Source organism: Podarcis vaucheri, assembly GCF_965113315.1.
Source record: "Podarcis vaucheri genome assembly, chromosome: 13".
NCBI classification, from domain to species: Eukaryota; Metazoa; Chordata; class Lepidosauria; order Squamata; family Lacertidae; genus Podarcis; species Podarcis vaucheri.
The window spans coordinates 11,190,890-11,208,708 of NC_138751.1; the positions used below are offsets into that span (position 1 = coordinate 11,190,890).

Here is a 17,819-nt window from a genome sequence, read left to right on the forward strand (position 1 = left end):
CACCGGCCCATAAGACGCACCTAGTTTTTTGGGGGGGAAATAAAGGGAAAAAAAATTATTTCCCCCCCAGGTGCCCTACGCTACACCAGGAGCTTGGGGCGTGCGGAGCTCAGCGCGCCCCAAGCTTCTGCGTGCCGGCAAGCAGTCCGCTAGCCCTGGGAGAGCCGCGGGGCTCTCCCAGGGCTAGCGGATCGCTGCGCTACACCAGGAGCTTGGGGCGTGCTGAGCTCAGCGCGCCCCAAGCTTCTAGGTGCGCGCAAGCAGTCCACTGCCGCCCCAAGCCTCGCGCACCCGGTGGGACCTCCTGCCGGGTGCGCAAGGCTTGCAGACACTCGCCCGAAGCAGGGGGAGCCCTCCGGAGGGCTCCCCGTGCTTCGGGCGACAGGCTGCCGCCCCAAGCCTCGCGCACCCGGTGGGACCTCCTGCCGGGCGCGCGAGGCTTGCAGGCATTCGCCCCATAAGACGCACCCCGATTTCCCCTTCATTTTTGGAGGGGAAAAAGTGCGTCTTATGGGGCGAAAAATACAGTAATTTTTGTATACATGTTGGAAATTATATTGTAGTAAGTCCTGTAATGTAATATGACAACGTTTACCGGTGTAATGTAAGAATGTTAACAAATAAATAAAATGCAAATTTAAAAAATAAAGAGGGGAGTAAGTGGGAAGACCAAGTCCCTGCTTGGCCATGAACACAAGAGGAGTCTCCCAGATCAGGCCAAAGGCCCATCAAGCCAAGCATGCTGCAGGAGTTTTCACAACATGCCTTCAGGAAACCAACAAGCAGGATTTGAATGCAAGAGCCCTCTCCCCTGCTGTGGTTTCCAGCAACTGGTATTCAGAAGCAACGGCTGCCTCCAACTGTTGTGGGCAGAGCCTAGCCATTGTGACTAGTGGCCTATCAGTTGCCCTCTCCTCCGTGAATTTGTCTAATTCCCTTCTAAAATTATCCAAGTTGGAAGAACACTTTGTATGTGGTGGACCTGTGAAAGGGTAAAAGAGTATTGGGAAACAATTTACAGTGGTACCTCGTGCTAAGAACTTAATTCGTTCTGGAGGTCCGCTCTTAACCTGAAACTGTTCTTAACCTGAAGCACCACTTTAGCTAATGGGGCCTTCTGCTGCCACCGCGCCGCTGGAGCACAATTTCTGTTCTCATCCTGAAGCAAAGTTCTTAACCTGAGGTACTATTTCTGAGTTAGCGGAGTCTGTAACCTGAAGCATCTGTAACCCAAGGTACCACTGTATAATGAATTGGGGGAAAATGTTTAAAAGCACCTTTCCCCCCAAAAAAAACACCAGAGTCCTTTTTGTTGGCGATGATTCAGATGGAAATTCCCAGGTGTCAAGAAAGGCTATTTATGTAGGCCACTACTGCGGCCTGTGTTCTGTTAGCCCCAAAATGGAAAATGAGTGAGGTCCCAGCTAAAGAAGAATGGCAACTTAAACGGATCGAATACGGGTAGCTTGCTGATCTAACTTATAGAATAAGAGAACAAAAAGAACATACGTTTAAAGAAGAATGGAAAATGTTTATTGAATATATGGGGGGAAATTGTGTACACTTGAAAACGTTGGCAGCATTAGGATAAATTCAATAGTGTAAGTAAGTTTTGATGGAAGTAATAACGGAATACTGAATGGTTTAGTTTATATAAAATATGCAGGGATTTATGGTATGCAAAATGAACGATGGAAAGAGAAGAAGTTATTGATATTTTAAGGTTGTCTAAATGAATATTCTAAATTGTAATAAAGTTAATAAAATTTTACAGATCTTATATTGTTTATAATAGAACCATCCAAGTTGGTGGCCATAATAATAATAATAATAATAATAATAATAATAATAATAATAATAATAATTTATTATTTGTACCCCGCCCATCTGGCTGGGTATCCCCAGCCACTCTGGGCGACTTCCATAGAAACCAAAAAACACTAAAATATCATACATTAAAAACTTCCCTGAACAGGGCTGCCTTAAGATGTCTTCTGAATGTCAGGTAGTTGTTTATCGTTTTGACATCTGATGGGAGGGCGTTCCACAGGGCGGGCGCCACTACCGAGAAGGCCCTCTGCCTGGTTCCCTGTAGCTTTGCTTCTCGCAATGAGGGAACCGCCAGAAGGCCCTCGGCGCTGGACCTCAGCGTCTGGGCAGAATGATGGGGGTGGAGACGCTCCTTCAGGTCTACTGGGCCGAGGCCGTTTAGGGCTTTAAAGGTCAACACCAGCACTTTGAATTGTGCTCAGAAACGTATTGGAATTGTGCTCCCCATCACTGTGGGAGTGAGTTCCATAGTTGAACCATGAAGCTCACTGGGTGACCGTGGGCCAGCTACTGCCTCTCGGCCTAGCCTACCCTCACAGGCGTGTTGTGCAGATAAAAGGAGGAAGAGGGGAAGAAAAGGGGTTGGATATAAATGCAGTAAATAACTAGAAAGGGTTTGTTTGTTTTTTTACTCGAAGGTTGTGCTTGTGTGGTGTCCTTTGTGAGCTGCCTCGGAGGGTCTTTCTTGGTTGAAAGGTGGCCTGGAAATAATATCTAACAGCAACCCTTTAAGCAATTCTTCCCCCACCAGCCCCACTGCTGCCCCCCAGGGCTCACGTCCACACTCACCATAGCATTAGGGCCCCGAGGGCCTGAATGCCCGACTGGCACGCACCGCACACCAGCCCGCCGGTACCGTTGGCAGACGTCGGCCGCCGCCGCACGGGGCACCTCCAGCATCAGGCCCAGTTCCTCAGCAAAGAGGACATCAAGGGCTAAGGGAAGAGAGGAAGCGCGGCTGTGTTAGGGGGAGGGAACTGGAAAAGGACAAGCGAAACAACAAGGGAAGTGAAGGAATGGGTTTCCCAAACCCCAAAACTGACTGTGCAGGCAGTTTTTAAACTGCACCAAAATCCCCATTTCTCCTTAGCTAAAATGCATAAACTTTAGCTGTTGAGCAAATGCAAAACGAGAACACAGCTCTCTCCCTTATCAGTTTGACAGCAAGACTGGCCTTGACTTTACCAGTAGAACAGACACAGACATATCTTATGTCCTGACCACAAATGACGCAGAGACCCAAGTCTGGGACTAACGCCAGAGCATGTTCTCGGAAGTAGTGACCTCTTGCTCCAAGATAGGAGTAGGAACAGGAATATCCTTTTATGGTCAGAAGTACAGGAAGGAAGATCCTTTTATGGTTGAGAGTACCAGAGCAGGAACATATGTGATGTCAACCTGTGTACGTACGCCAACGTGGTTGGGCTCCTAGGGGAGGAGTGAGAGGGTGCCTGGAGGATATATAAACTGCATGAAGCCTGTCATTTCTTTGGACTTGCTGTAGACTGGATCACGCAAGTGCCTTCTGCTATCCGGAGAGCAGAATAAACTCTTTCTTTGAACCAACTCGGTGTCATTTTTACTTCCTTCCTCCTGTCCCGGAGCAACGCAGACCCAATTGGTGAACTCCAATAAGGCTACAGAAGGTTGCAGGGAAGGGTGCTAGTTAATTTAAGGGGGGGGAAGGCAAGTAAAGAGGCCAGGACATTATAGAGGACAATGGAACTGCCAGGGACTGGGCAAAGGAGGAATGGTGAAGACTACCTCCCCATCCTGACCCTTCCAGGGAGGAGGAAGAGGAAGACAGTTTAGATTTACAGCAGAGGTTTGTGGAAGGCCGCAGCTCAGAGGCAGATGAGGAGGAAAGCTGGGAAATCATGGGAGAGCCAGAGCAACACCTGGCTGACACGTTGTCATTAGAAAGCATTCCAGACCCTCCATCGCCCAGAACCTGGCGAGCCTTAAAAGTAGGAGAGCAAAGAGCTCAAAAACAGAGGCACCCGTAGAGGTGATGATTATGATGATGAAAGAGGAGGTGGGAGAGACGGGAGGATAGAGATTCACTCAGGTCAATGCCATTATCCAAGAGGCTGGATTCTATAATCTCTCTCTGTAAAGATTGAAATAAAAAAAGGACTGTAAGAAACTTTTCCTTATCTTTATACTTTCCTGGGCAACCAGCCGGGAGCTGCTGGCAGCACCCTGACAGGAGCTGAATGCTGGAAGATTCAGAAGAGACACAATGCCTAGTCAAATAGGGCCAGCGCGACCATAGGACAAAGGGAGGAAACCGCCTCAGGCGGCAGAAGCTGAGGGGTGGCAGCAGTACCTCATTGGCTGTTCCCCTCAAAATCAGGAGAGCATTGTACCCCCTAACCCAGCCAGCAACCCTTAGATGTGGTGCTGCTCTCTTGTTGCTGGAGCTGAAGTCTGAATCAGCTCTCGATCTTTCTGAACGTGGAAGGGAGCGCCATCTTGTCCTTTGCCCTAGGCATCAAAGATATCTTGGGCCAGAGTCTGATAGTCAAAGGACGTGATTCACTATAGCCACAAGAAGTGGCAACAGCCATCAATTCAGACGGCTTTTACAAAATGAGTTTTGTAAATTTCAGGGAGCATAAGGCTACCGGTGACTGCTAGTCAGGATGGCTGATATATACCACTTCCAGGTTCCAAGGCCTCTCTGAATGCCAATTGCTGCTACACCTATGGCCTGCAATGACTACCAGTGCCTCCTCCTTTGTCTTAGTGTTGCTTCTTGCAGAACTCAACAGGGAGGCAGATGGGAACAGAATTGGCTCTGCCTGCTCTGGGCTCTGGCGCCACCTACTGTCAGCTCCCAGCTTTCCACCCCATCAGACCCAATGGACAGCAGCTGCCGCTGCATTCTCAGATCCAGGTCAAGGAAACCTTTTCATCCTTCTCCGCCCAATGTTCTCCATGCCCTGCTTTGTTGTTGTTGTTTATTCATGTCTCATCAGGGTCTTTTCCAGGGAGTCTTCTCTTCTCATGAGGTGGCCAAAGTATTGGAGCCTCAGCTTCAGGATCTGTCCTTCCAGTGAGCACTCAGGGCTGATTTCCTTCAGAATGGATAGGTTTGATCTTCTTGCAGACCATGGGACTCTCAAGAGTCTCCTCCAGCACCATAATTCAAAAGCATCCTTCTTTTCTACCCCTGACCAACTCTCCCGCTCATGCTTTGATCTCAAGGCACTATCCCAGCTACCCCTGCCCAGCACATTCATTTGCCAAGGACTTCCCTTTGATGCTCTCTCTCTCCCCACTGAATATCTTGTTCCAAATCAGCCAATCTCTGACAGCAACCCAAGCTCAGTGCCACCCTCAAACTCCCATGCCACAACTCCTCTTCTCCCTAACTCACTGACCATTGACTCCAGGCGCCCCCAGTTCGATGTGGGCACCACAGTTCCCGGCAAAGGCCATTTCTAGCATGCAAGTCAAGAGGCCACCGTCGCTCACATCATGCCCTGCGGAAATCACTGCGTCTGTGGGAGAGAGAAAGAAATTCATCTGTGTGGCAGAAGAAAATTGTTTGTGTGACTGAGTACTGTCCTCAGCTTTTTAAAAACACACAGAAGAGAGACTTTGCTACTGGAGCAGCAGCTTCTGCAATCCTGAGAACCTCATCTTTTATTTAATTTGAAAAGCACGTTTCTAGTATGGATAGGAAGCTGGCTTGTACACAACGCTAGGCGAGGTCAGAGTGGGATCTGCAAAAGCTTGACTTCATTGCCCTGCAAAACTTGTTACCCCTTGTTACCCCTTGATTTTATTTTTATTTTTGACAAAGTAATAATATAGATAGGTTAGATAGTTACAATGGAATAGGTTAGGTTAGATAGTTACAATGGAATGGAATATGTGCACCCTACTCCCAAAACCATTCCATTGTAACTATCTAACCTCCCAAAATGTCAAAACCTCTTGCAATGGTTTGACCCCTTTCCGTTTTAACAGTACAGTGGTGCCTCGCAAGACGAAAAGAATCCGTTCTGTGATTCTCTTCGTCTAGCGGTTTTTTTGACTTGCGAAGCAAGCCCATTGACGGATTAGCGGATTAGCGCTATTAGCGGCTTATCGGATCAGCTGATAAGCAGCTTAGCGGCTTAGAAAAAGGGGGGGGGGAAACCTGCAGGAACTCGCAAGACATTTTCGTCTTGTGAAGCAAGCCCATAGGAGATTCGTTTTGCGAAGCACCTCCAAAACGGAAAACTCTTTCGTCTAGCGAGTTTTCCGTCTAGCGAGTTTTCCGTCTTGTGGGGCACCACTGTACAAATTCTACAAATTGCCCCTTCCTTATGGCAAACAGAAGCAGGATTAATTATGCAAAATAATAAAAAAAATAATTTATTATTTAGACCCTGCCCATCTGGCTGGGTTTTTCCAGCCACTTTGGTTGGCTTCCAACAAAAGATTAAAAATGCATTAATAAGCACATAAATGCACTTGTGCTCAGTTTACCCGGGTCACAGAGTATTCCTTTTTCTTTGGTGCAGAATTCAGATTACCTTGATGCACAAGGTTGCCCTCCCAGATCCTCTTTCCCATCACAGAAGTATAAGGGACCTGCTTCTTCTTTCCACCTTCCTCCTGCCTTCTGCCATGGCTCAGAGGTGGAGTGCTTGCCTTTCATTTAGGTGTGTTTAGAGTGCCTTTACCCAATGGGGAATTATAAGCAAATATTTAGGTATGTCGTACCAGGGACTGGGACCAGCAGCGCTGGGTCTGGGGGTGGGGGTGGGCAGGCCAGGGGTGACCCCGTCCTCGTTCAACGCATGCTTACCTTGTAGCAGACTCTGGGTGACTTGGAAACAGGAAACAAGGGTGCTGGGGTTATCCAGGTCTGGTGAAACATCCCCCAGCTGAGAGAAACACTGGGCCAGAGCACTGCCCCCCAGGCGGTGCCGATCAGGACAGATTGCCACGTGAAGAAGGGTCCCTGAAAAAATGCCCAAGAAATCAGCAAAGAGGACAAAATGACTGTCTTGGTTTTTTCTCTCTCCACTGCAAAACACCTACAAAAAGGGGTCGGGGGGGGGGAGAGATCTAATTGTTGTCAGCACTTAGTACATACTATCCTTTATGGTGGGAAGGCAAGTTGGTGCAGTGTTTTTGGAATTTGATTTTGACAGATATGTTAAATACTACTAAAAAAGCCATTGCTTCTTGTCTGAACGGGATGTTACTGAATATTTTTGATTATGCCAATGTAGATCCGTTGCCAAAAGAATTGGTCTCATATCTGATCTTAAGCAGTAATTGCGACGGAATGGAAAAGAAGCCCAAAATTTTACACTAGATGCTTGACATCACACCCTCTGGAATAGCTAAAATAGACAAAACACTGCAGTTCGTTCGACTCCTGAAACCGTTTGAAAACCAAGGCGCGGCTTTCAGTTGGCAACATGAGCTTCCTGCACTCAAGCGGAAGCTGCGTCAAATGTTTGGCTTCCGAAAAATGTTCAAAAACCAGAACACTTACTTCCGGGTTTTTGGCATTTGGGAGCTGATTTGTCTGTCAACTAAGCCGTTCGAGAACCAAGGTTCTACCATATTAGCAAATATTCTACACGTCATTCCCTAAAGCAGTGGCTCTCAAAGGGTGTGATGTGCCACAGTGGTGAGGTAGGAGAAGATGGCAAGAGTGGCAGAAAGATGTTCTTCTCATCAGCTCTTGACTTTACCTTTTCCATCTGGACATTTGAGGTCAGGGGTCACCGTAGCAGTGATATCTGGACAGACAGCATAAGCTGAGATGACAAGTGTTCCTGGGAAAAGGAGGATAAAGGTGGAGGGAGAAGAGTTGGAAATGGAGAAAATATGCAGAGTGTTAAAGCACATTTATTGAGAGCTAGGAAAACATACAAAGTCGCCTGCAGTCAAGCTACAAGGTGCCTGGAGAACAGCTTGTTAGGAAATAGCAACACCCTTCTTCTCCCTGTCCAGGGGGACCAAAAGTCAAGCAGCCACAGGGGATTTTTTCTGAGCTTGTTTGACAAGGTGCAACCACAGGGAAAACTTAGAAGCTGCCTCTAGCTCCTGTGTTTTTGACAGAATGTCCCATCGGCCCAAGGAGCGGGGAGATCTATTTCCCGGGAGACTAGACAAAGCTAGAGCCTAACCTTTTTCTCTCCCTTTCTAAAGTGTTTCTGCAGACTTGAGTTTATGCCTCTATAGTTACAATCCACATTCAGTTGATTTGGAAAATGTTTGTGCATCTGTGCACATATGCGAAACACACACACAGAGAGAGACACACAGACACACACACACACACACACACACACACATATATATATATATAGCGCAAGCACACTAGCAACCTCATACCTGGCATTGCTCAGAAGTGCTAAGATATTTTTTTAAAGAAATCTGCAATTTTGAAGTCAGCAGTTAAACTGGTGCAGTTTCAAAATGTTAAGTTCACTACTTTTATTCAAAAGGGCTTGCAATTTTATCTAAACGCCGATGAATATCTGCTCCTTGAGCTCAGGAATCATCCGGCGAAATTTGGTTACAATATCTTAAAGGTTGTCTGAATGCCTATCAGAAGCCGCTCCTTCCAAAATAAGTAGCAGAGATGGCTTGGAAAGGCAACAAAAATATGAAAAGGGCAAGGGAGGAGTTGAAAATGCAAAAAAAAAAAAAAAAAGGACAAAGCAAGCCTCAGATCCTCAGATAAAAGAACCCTCTGAATTTGAGGAGAGCATTTTTATTTTGGAGGGAGGGGGCGACCACGATATCCCTTGGCAGCTTTTCTGTTCCTCACCAGGTGCCTTAACGGTCTCCGTGCCAACGCGGGCTGCCATGCTGAGGGAGTCCTTTCCGCCGTCCACAGCCACGCCCAGCTCACCCATCACAGAGCACATGGCCCGGCAGGCCTCCGCCAAGGCAGCCCCCTCGCCAGGCAACTTGGCTGCCCACATCCAATTCCCGCTGCATTTCACATCCTGGAAGGACACAAATGTTGCCGCCGCCACATATACAGAGAGGTTAGGCAACAGTGGGAAGGAGGTGGTTGCCCGTACGGCTAGCCTCCAACTCTAGCACACAAATTAATGTTTTATATTTAAACCGCTTAGAGGTTTCATAAGAGAAATGTGTTGATTTCAGTGAGGGTCCTACACAGAATATGATCAGAGACTAGGGCTGGGCGATATCTGGTTTTCAACATCGTGATATGTCACCAAGCTAAACACCACGATATACTGATATATCACCATGTCTGGAATAAGGATGGCGCTGTGAAGAGGCATTGGCTGGCTTCACGGTTTCCCCCATTTAAAAATGTTTACATAACACACACATCACGATTCGCGATTCGCCAGGGCAAAAATTACGAAACCGATATGGACTTCAAACCGGTTTGGGACAATATGTTGATATATCACCCAGCCCAATCAGAGGCAACCCATTATCTGAGTGTTTGTGTATTATTAAGATTTAACACATCTTTGCCAACCTGCTCCCCTGCCCACTCTCCTGAGATGTTGTAGACTACAACTCCCAGCCAGTATGGCGCAAATGGGAGTTGCAGCACAAAAACATTTGCAGGGCCTCAGGTTGGCCAGATTAACAGATATTAACATTTCCTGGCCCCTTTAGGCTAGTGTGCAACATAAAATAAAGTAATATGATAAGTAGTAAAGAAAACCAATCAGCAGCCATGTTGGTTATTGCACAAAATTATATAATGAAAGCAGCCTTTCTTAAAACTAAAAACACCACAAAATACCACAGTTTCTAGTAAAATGAGGGCATTGAGAAGACTTTTGCAGAGTGAAAAGCTAGTCACCCTCTCTCAGCCTAGTCCACCTTGGATAAACTGAGAGGAGGGAAAACTGAGATACAGTGGTACCTCAGGTTAAGGACTTAATTCATTCCAGAAGTCTGTTCTTCGTGCCACGCGATTTCTGTTCTCATCCTGAAGCAAAGTTCTTAACCCGAGGTAATATTTCTGGATTAGTGGAGTCTGTAACCTGAAGCATCTGTAACCTGAGGTACCACTGTACAGTGGTGCCCCGCAAGACGAATGCCTCGCAAGACGAAAAACTCGCTGGACGAAAGGGTTTTGTGGTTTTTGAGCTGCTTCGCAAGACGAATTTCCCTATGGGCTTGCTTCGCAAGACGAAAACGTCTTGCGTTTTTTGCAAGTTTGTTTCCTTTTTCTTAACACCGTTAATACAGTTGTGACTTGACTTCGAGGAGCAACTCATAGAACGCGGTGTAGTAGCCTTTTTTGAGGTTTTTGGTGATTTTTGAAGCTTTTCCAAAACTTTTCCGACACCGTGCTTCGCAAGACGAAAAATTCGCTAGACGAAAAAACTCGCGGAACGAATTAATTTCGTCTTGCGAGGCACCACTGTATTAAGGCAAGAAGGGGAAATGTCAGGGGTGGGATGGGGTGGGGTGCGGACTGCCTCACCTTAAGGTCAGTAACCCGAGCGAAGACCAAATTGGTGAGGGCCTCTGCCACAGACAATCGGGCACCAGCTGCAGGGTCAATGAGCCCTTTGATAGGCTGCTCCCCAATGGCCGTGGCTCCTCCCACCGTCTCAAAAGGGGAGAGGGCCACCACGGCAACGTCCGCCAGTGGGGTGTGAAGGGGGCCGACGCACTGTTGTTGAGCCACCAGGCCAGTCACTGAGCGATCGACCTGTACCAGAGGGAGAAGGGCAGAGGGGAAAAGAGGAGAAAAACAAATCAGCAGAAAAGATACCTTCCCTCCATTTTTAAAAAAGATGGCTGGGTTAAAAGAACCCAGAGGCGCAAATCTGTGAGGCATTTACCTTGTTGGTCAAGTAGCGCTTGCTTGCCACGGATGGGAGCCTGAGCACACGCTGGAGGGCGTCCGACACACTAAGGCCACGGGGAAGCGACAGAGGCCTGAGGTCTCGGTGTACATGATTCAAAACAAATTCCTGGTTGGCAGAAATCATCACCATTGTTTGTTCATTTATGACACGTCCTCACCACTAAGAAAATGTCTCAAAGCAACTGACAAGTCCGCAAAACGGCTTGAGAACACATTTTTTTAAATGAAAACAACAACTCTATATCAAATACAAAAGAACAAAGTTCCTGAAAATATTCGTCCAATAAGTATAAAAGGGACAGATCCTAACCAGCTGAAGGAATTAACAATAATGGACACAGGATATTGGAATCCAAGCCAGAGCATTTTAGAGAAGGGATGGGAGGGTGGTGACACGAGAATGGGCTTTTTCTGTGGCGGCTCACCTGGCGCCTTCACTATAAATCTTTAGGCGCCAGGCAAAAAACATTTCTCTTCAACCAAGCATTTGGCTGATTAACAGTCTATGGCTTTTCAAATGTGTTTGTGGGAGAGAGATTGGTTTGTTTTGCTTTTCCTTTTGTATTATGTATTTTGTGTTTTTGTCTCACGTTTTTATGCTGTGAACGGCCCTGAAATCTACGAATGAAGGGCGGTATACAACTTTAATAAATAATAATAGTATCACAGATTCATAGAATCATAGAGTTGGAAGAGACCACAAGGGCCATCAAGTCCAACCCCCTGCCAAGCAGGAAACACCATCAGAGCACTCCTGACATATGGTTGTCAAGCCTCTGCTTAAAGACCTCCAGAGAAGGAGACTCCACCACACTCCTTGGCAGCAAATTCCACTGTCGAACAGCTCTTACTGTCAGGAAGTTCTTCCTAATGTTTAGGTGGAATCTTCTTTCTTGTAGTTTGGATCCATTGCTCCGTGTCCGCTTCTCTGGAGCAGCAGAAAACAACCTTTCTCCCTCCCCTATGTGACATCCTTTTATATATTTGAACATGGCTATCATATCACCCCTTAACCTCCTCTTCTCCAGACTAAACATGCCCAGCTCCAAAGCATCAAGATCTACTGCAGGAGGGGGGCAACCTGTGGCCATCCAGATGTTGTTGGACTCCGACTCCCATCAGTCCACAGGCAGCCTGGCCAGTGGTCAGGGAAGATGGGAGCCGTAGTTCAGCGTCTGGAAGGCCACAGGTTCCTCCACCCTTGGTCTACTGGGACACCTTTAAACAGATGTTTTACCAAGATTTTTCTTTGGGGGTGGCAGGGCAGGGGGAGGACACACACACACAGGTGTGCCATACCTTGCGTGGCATCTTGCCAAGAACCCATTCCAGCATCAAGTTCACAGGTGTGGCTCTCCCTCCAACCTGCCCCTTCTCCAGCTCCACGTCACTCGCCGGGACCTTTGTGTCGTCAACTAGCACAATCTGTCGAGGAAGAGGAGCCACTTTTACAGACCAGCCGCTTCCCAAACTGTTCAGCCTTCAAAGCTTCCCAATCCCTTCTCTCCCTTCTTGGATTTTGGCACTCAACTTTAACCTCTCCCCAGTTTCCCAGGCCCAAACAATGTCTGCCCCACACCAGAAGCAGAAAACCGACCATCACAGTGAAGGTTTGCACTCCTAAAATCTAGCTCTCTCTCTCTCTCTCTCGCTCCAGTGGTACCTTGGGTTACATACGCTTCAGGTTACAGACTCCGCTAACCCAGAAATATTACCTCAGCTTAAGAACTTTGCTTCAGGATAAGAACAGAAATCGGGTGGGGGAGGTGCAGTGGCAGCAGGAGGCCCCATTAGCTAAAGTGGTGCTTCAGGTTAAGAACAGTTTCAGGTTAAGAACAGACCTCCGGAACGAATTAAGCACCGTACGTAACCCGAGGTACCACTGTATATATATATATATGAAGTCAAGGTTTGAACAGAATGCTAAACTACGTCCATGAAAAATGGAAGCGGAAGCTTCAAAACTCCCACTCACCGGAGAAGGAGGGGAAGAAATACAGGACCCCAAGATTCTCGGCTGCAGCTAGTTCCCACAACTGGACACTAGTGGCCAGAATTGTGGAAACCTTTTGGGGAAAGTGTATTTCCGAGGTTTGATTGCTCATAACACCTGATTGGCTCTCTAAACACTCCTGCTCACTGGCTACATTCAAATGAAGGAAAGGTACTGCATATCAACCTAAGCACGTTGTGCTTCCTTTTTCTGGTTATTTGGCTATAACTTTTTATAGAATACAGACAATTGAACAAACCTTGTTGCATTGCGTTCTTCATTAAATTATCTCTCCATTGATATATAATTTTAAGGCATTATTTTTTTATAAAGTGGTGTTATGAGCCATCAAACCTCAGAAACAAACTTTTCCCAAAAGGTTTCCACAATTTTGGCCACTAGTGTAGTTTATTGTTATGTCCAAATAACGCCCATGGTTTTCCCACATCAAGGCAGTCTGCATGGTTTGTTTCAGCCATTCTCTCCACCCCTTCCCCTGCTTCTGCTGTCTTACCCGTCCATCGCCACTGATCTTGCCCACGAAGTCGACAGGGCACCTCTCACGGCGGGCAAGGCGTCGCAGGAAATCTGCATGGCGCGGGCGTAGCAAGAGGGCATTGGATTCTTGGTACTCAGCACCCCAGATCTCCAGAACGCTCAGCGTGGGGTCTCCTAGCTGGGAAAAGGAAGATAGAGAGAAACTGAGGGACGAAGAACTGACTGAGAAGGCAGAGGGCCTTCTTGGCGGTGGCACCCTCCCTTCAAATGCCAAGGAGATAAAGAACTACATAACTTTTAGGCAATCCTGTATCAGAAAGCTTGATGTTTTACTATGTTTTTATATATGCTGTAAGAATTCACGGGCACATTCCAGCCAGGCAAACACTCAAGGAGGGTGCTAAGCCAGACGTACCGGGTGGGAAAGAGAAGATGCAGCCCAGACAAATACCGTATTTTTCACTCTATAAGACGCACCAGACCACAAGACACACCAGATCACAAGTTTTTGGAGGAGGAAAACAAGAAAAAAAAAATGAATCTCAGAAGCCAGAACAGCAAGAGGGATTGCGATTGCTACGCAGTGAAAGTAGCAATCCCTCTTGCTGTTCTGGCTTCTGGGATAGCTGTGCAGCCTGCATTCACTCCATAAGATGCACACACATTTCATATTAGTTTTTAGGAGGGAAAAAGTGAGTCTTATAGAGCAAAAAATACGGTATATCTGGAGGGCCACCTCTAGCCTTCAAGTCTGAATTTCTCCACCCAGATGTGGATTTAATTTGGGATTTTCCAAGATTTTTGTTTGCATGGGTTTGTTTTTAAATCTACTGCTCCCTGCTCTGTGCATTTAGGAACAGGGAAACATCTATGGGGAAGTAATCGATAGACATAAAGGACAGCAGACCAGAAGACAAAGAGCTTGGTGTCTGTAGGAAAGTCACAAATGAGAAACAGACCTGGAAGCGGCTTGCGTAGATGACAGCCCCGGCTGGCTCGCTCAGTTCCTTCAGCACATTCCCTAAAACAGAAAGCAAAGAGTTTCTTTGGAGGCCACACACACACACACACACACACATCCTTGAAAGTAGCAGCTACTATAATTCTTCCAAACTTATTCTCACCCAGAAAAGCAACCGTCAATGGCCTACTGTTCGCACTCAGCTCAAAACATTCTTATCTCATGTTCTTCAACCTTGGGTCTTCAGATACTGCTGGACTACAACTGCCACCGACCCCTGATAGATAACATTAAAGATCAGGAATGATAGGAATTGTAGTCCAACAACATCTGCAGACCCAAGGTTGAAGAACATTGTCCTTATCCAGCCAGGTAGAGTTGACCATCTCTATCTTTGGAGGTGGAGGGAATGGTTAACCACAGCCATACATTCCCTGGGGGAACCCCTGATGGCCAAAGACAACCTTCTCATCTTCCATTTCCTCTTCCTAGGCCACAAAACCATTGCTATTCACAAATCATTTACTGCCGCTTAGTTAACATAATATCTTTGTAGCAATGTAAACATAAGAAGAGCCTGCTAGCCAATCAAATCCAGCATCCTGTTCTCACAGTGGCCAATTAAGAGACCTGTGGGAAACCAGAAAGCAGGATTTGACCCTAGGACCTCTTGCACCCAAAGCAAGAATCAAACCCTTAGGCCAATGAGCCAGTTAATGTACCAAGCAGGTATATAATTCTTATAGTGAAGTCGGCTATGATACAGGGGGTGGTTTGTCTTAAGGTCATCCCATAACCTTTGTGGTCAAATGGGACATTTAGGGACGTAGGGACACAGGAAACTGCCTTCTGCCGAGTCCGTACTTTGATCCATCTAGCTCGGTCACATCCTTGGTCTAGCTAGCTCAGAACTGTTGTGACAACTCTCCAGGGTTTCAGGCAAAGGGACATCGCTAGTCCTACCCAGAGATGCCGGGGATTGAACTTGCGACCTTCTGCATGCGAAGCAGGGGGTTTTACCTCTCAGCTACAGCCCTTCCCTGGTTGGTCCCCCAACATCACAAAGGAATATCCTGTACATCTGAACCACTAGAAACCGTTCTGCTCTTCATCCTGCAAGCTTCCCCTTCACCGTAAGGTCCAAATGCTCTTCAGCTGCGGCATGTGACCCAAATCAAACCACTCAGGAGGGGGAAAAGGGAGAGCACACATGGTTCAGTCTATAGCCACGTTCCCAAAAGCCTTCTCCAAGCCGCTCACCGTTGCCTCCAGCGCCCTGGTCGTGCAGGCTGCAGATGGGATTGCCTTCCCCGTTCTCCACGCACCCTCGCAACACCCGGTTCATCTTCTGCTCCATCTCAGCATCGCCACGTTGCACCGCCCCAAAATCCAGTTCGCTGGCGTTGTCCCCTTGCACCTGCGCACATGGGGAGCATTTGCAGGTGTGAAGGGCTTCGCGGAGGGAAGCGGTAGCTTTGTCGGCAACGGGCAATCGCCAATTAAGAAGAAGGCCAAGGAATGAGGCCAATAAGCAGGGCCATCATTGCCTGCTGCCCAGCAGTGGCATAGCAAGGTCACGTGGTACCCGGGCCGGAAAATTGCTTGTAACACCCCACCCCGCACATTGGGATTTATTTTTTGCCTGCAAAAATGGTTTGACTTTATTTCATATTTTTTTTGCAGAGCCAAAGTTATTGAGCTTTTTATAGCTGAGGTAGAGCCGGTGGGTGGACAGTTTCATCAGAAGGAAGCCTGCACATGCCACAGCGTCTCTCACAGACGTTGAGTGTCACACAGCATTTTGTCACACACACACCCCCGGGAGCTGACACCCGGGGCAAACCGCACCCACCTTGCTACATCTCTGCTGCCCAGGACTCCTAAAAGGTACCTGCATCTCCGAACCTTCGCCTTAAGGCTTTGATAGGGAGATGCTACCTTCACCTGCAAAGGTGAGGAGCAGAAGGCAACGCCCAACTTACCTGGATGGAGGAAGCAGCTCCTCCCCCAACACCAATTCGATAGACGGGGCCTCCAACCTTCACGACATTCATACCTGAGAAGGAAATGGGAACTTGAGTCGCAATTGTACAGTTGGAAAGAAAGAAAGAATCTAACATCTGGTCCAAATTCAATATTCTGAGAATCTCAACTGTGATTTGTTTTCTTTTTTTAAAAAAAAGGCTCTAGTCCTCATGACTCCTTGGGAGCATCTAGTAAAATATCAAAATGCAAGTGATGGGAGGGTGGGATTTCCACAGCAGCAAATGCTTCAGCAGCTCTTTAACTTCCCCAAGCTCAACAGAGGTACCATAACACATTTTTGCAAAATAAGCAAGCACTTATTATTATGAACTGACCTGGTTCCTGCAGTCATCATCATCTGAGACCCTTCTCCAGGTGCCCCATTCATGGGAAGTTCAAAGAACGCAAGAACTGGACTTTTCAGTGATGGCCCCCCAATTCTTTTTGTAAGTCCCTTTAAGCTACGTCTTTTTTTAAAAAAGCGACTAATAAGTTTAATAAATACTACTACTACTACTAATAATAATAATAATAGAGTGGTAAATTCATCGTTGTCAATCGATCAATGAATCATTTTTGCATGAGCAAATGCATCAGCGCTGAAGGAATAAAGAGCATGTGTATTAGATGCATATCACAGCAAGCGCAATCTCCCAAACAGGCTAAATTAAATAAAAATTACCAGGCTGTGGGGCTTCCTTGCGGACGTGGGCATCTTCCATCGCTCCAATCCCACCGCTGAACATGATAGGCTTGATCCACTCGTGCCGCTCGCCATCTGCCAGACAGAGCCCGAAAGAACGTGCAAAGCCTGGAAGACAGGTGGGGGGGGGATTTTCTCACATTTCCAAACACACAGCCTTCCTCTTTCTCCCTTGCTTTGGCCTCTCAGCTGCCCTAAGTTGTCGCTAAAGGATGCTGTGGTTTCAAAGAGAGAAACAAACCAACCAGCCGGACGCTGAACCTCAAAAGCAAGAAAGGGGCCAAATATCATCATGCCGCAAGTCTCACCTGCCAGAACGGGTTCCCCAAATTTGTTGCCGTAGTCTGAAGCTCCGTCGCTGGCTCTGATGGCAACCTCCACAGGCGGGGCAAAGTTTTCCGGATACAGCAGGGACGGATCTTCCCAGGGTAATGTGTATCCTGCAGTGAGGAATGGGAAAAGAACAGGACAGATTTCTCCCATAGCCTAGGGCTGCTTCGAATCACCTTTGTGCATGTACACCTTGCTGCCTTGACAGGGGCACCGGGTATAGGGGGCAGGAGGGCCTTCAGCCGCCCATATTGAGGGGGCCGCCATCCCCCGCTGACCCCGTGGCTTGCTGGGTGGCGCAGAGGGCGGTTTTCACCCTCCATGATCTCCCGCCACAATCACAAAGCACTCTGGCAATCCTCAAAGGGATGCTTGTGCGTCCCGGAAGACGTGGCCTGACTGGGGGACAGGCATCGTGCATGTGGTGTCATACACATGAGACGCCACCACCCCCAAATGTTGGGCCAGTGGCGTAGCGTGGGTTGTCAGCACCCGGGGCAAGGCAAGTAATTTGCGCCCCCTAACCTGTGGATTTGCGCCCCCTAACCCGTGATGATGTCTCTAGTTCTCAAGGAAGGCACCACATGAAATCTCAGAAGTCAGACAACTTCCAATCATTAGAAAGCAAACGTTCAGTGCTTGG

At 47.5% G+C, this 17,819-nt stretch overlaps 1 protein-coding gene across 2 annotated transcripts in view; it reads right to left on the reverse strand.

The window, feature by feature from the left end:
- The window catches only part of PFAS (phosphoribosylformylglycinamidine synthase), a 47,283-nt gene that overhangs the window by 16,129 nt on the left and 13,335 nt on the right, over positions 1–17,819 (reverse strand). For both annotated transcript variants that reach the window (XM_082195735.1, XM_082195734.1), the window contains exons 10-23: positions 17,155–17,286; positions 16,826–16,954; positions 16,101–16,174; positions 15,379–15,535; positions 14,117–14,178; positions 13,174–13,335; positions 11,966–12,091; positions 10,641–10,772; positions 10,277–10,507; positions 8,621–8,801; positions 7,536–7,619; positions 6,635–6,790; positions 5,217–5,336; positions 2,620–2,765 (exon numbers count right to left, since the gene is read on the reverse strand). In XM_082195735.1, the coding sequence (XP_082051861.1) occupies positions 2,620–2,765; positions 5,217–5,336; positions 6,635–6,790; positions 7,536–7,619; positions 8,621–8,801; positions 10,277–10,507; positions 10,641–10,772; positions 11,966–12,091; positions 13,174–13,335; positions 14,117–14,178; positions 15,379–15,535; positions 16,101–16,174; positions 16,826–16,954; positions 17,155–17,286 (1,892 nt within the window). The remainder of the gene's footprint in view (positions 1–2,619; positions 2,766–5,216; positions 5,337–6,634; positions 6,791–7,535; positions 7,620–8,620; positions 8,802–10,276; positions 10,508–10,640; positions 10,773–11,965; positions 12,092–13,173; positions 13,336–14,116; positions 14,179–15,378; positions 15,536–16,100; positions 16,175–16,825; positions 16,955–17,154; positions 17,287–17,819) is intronic.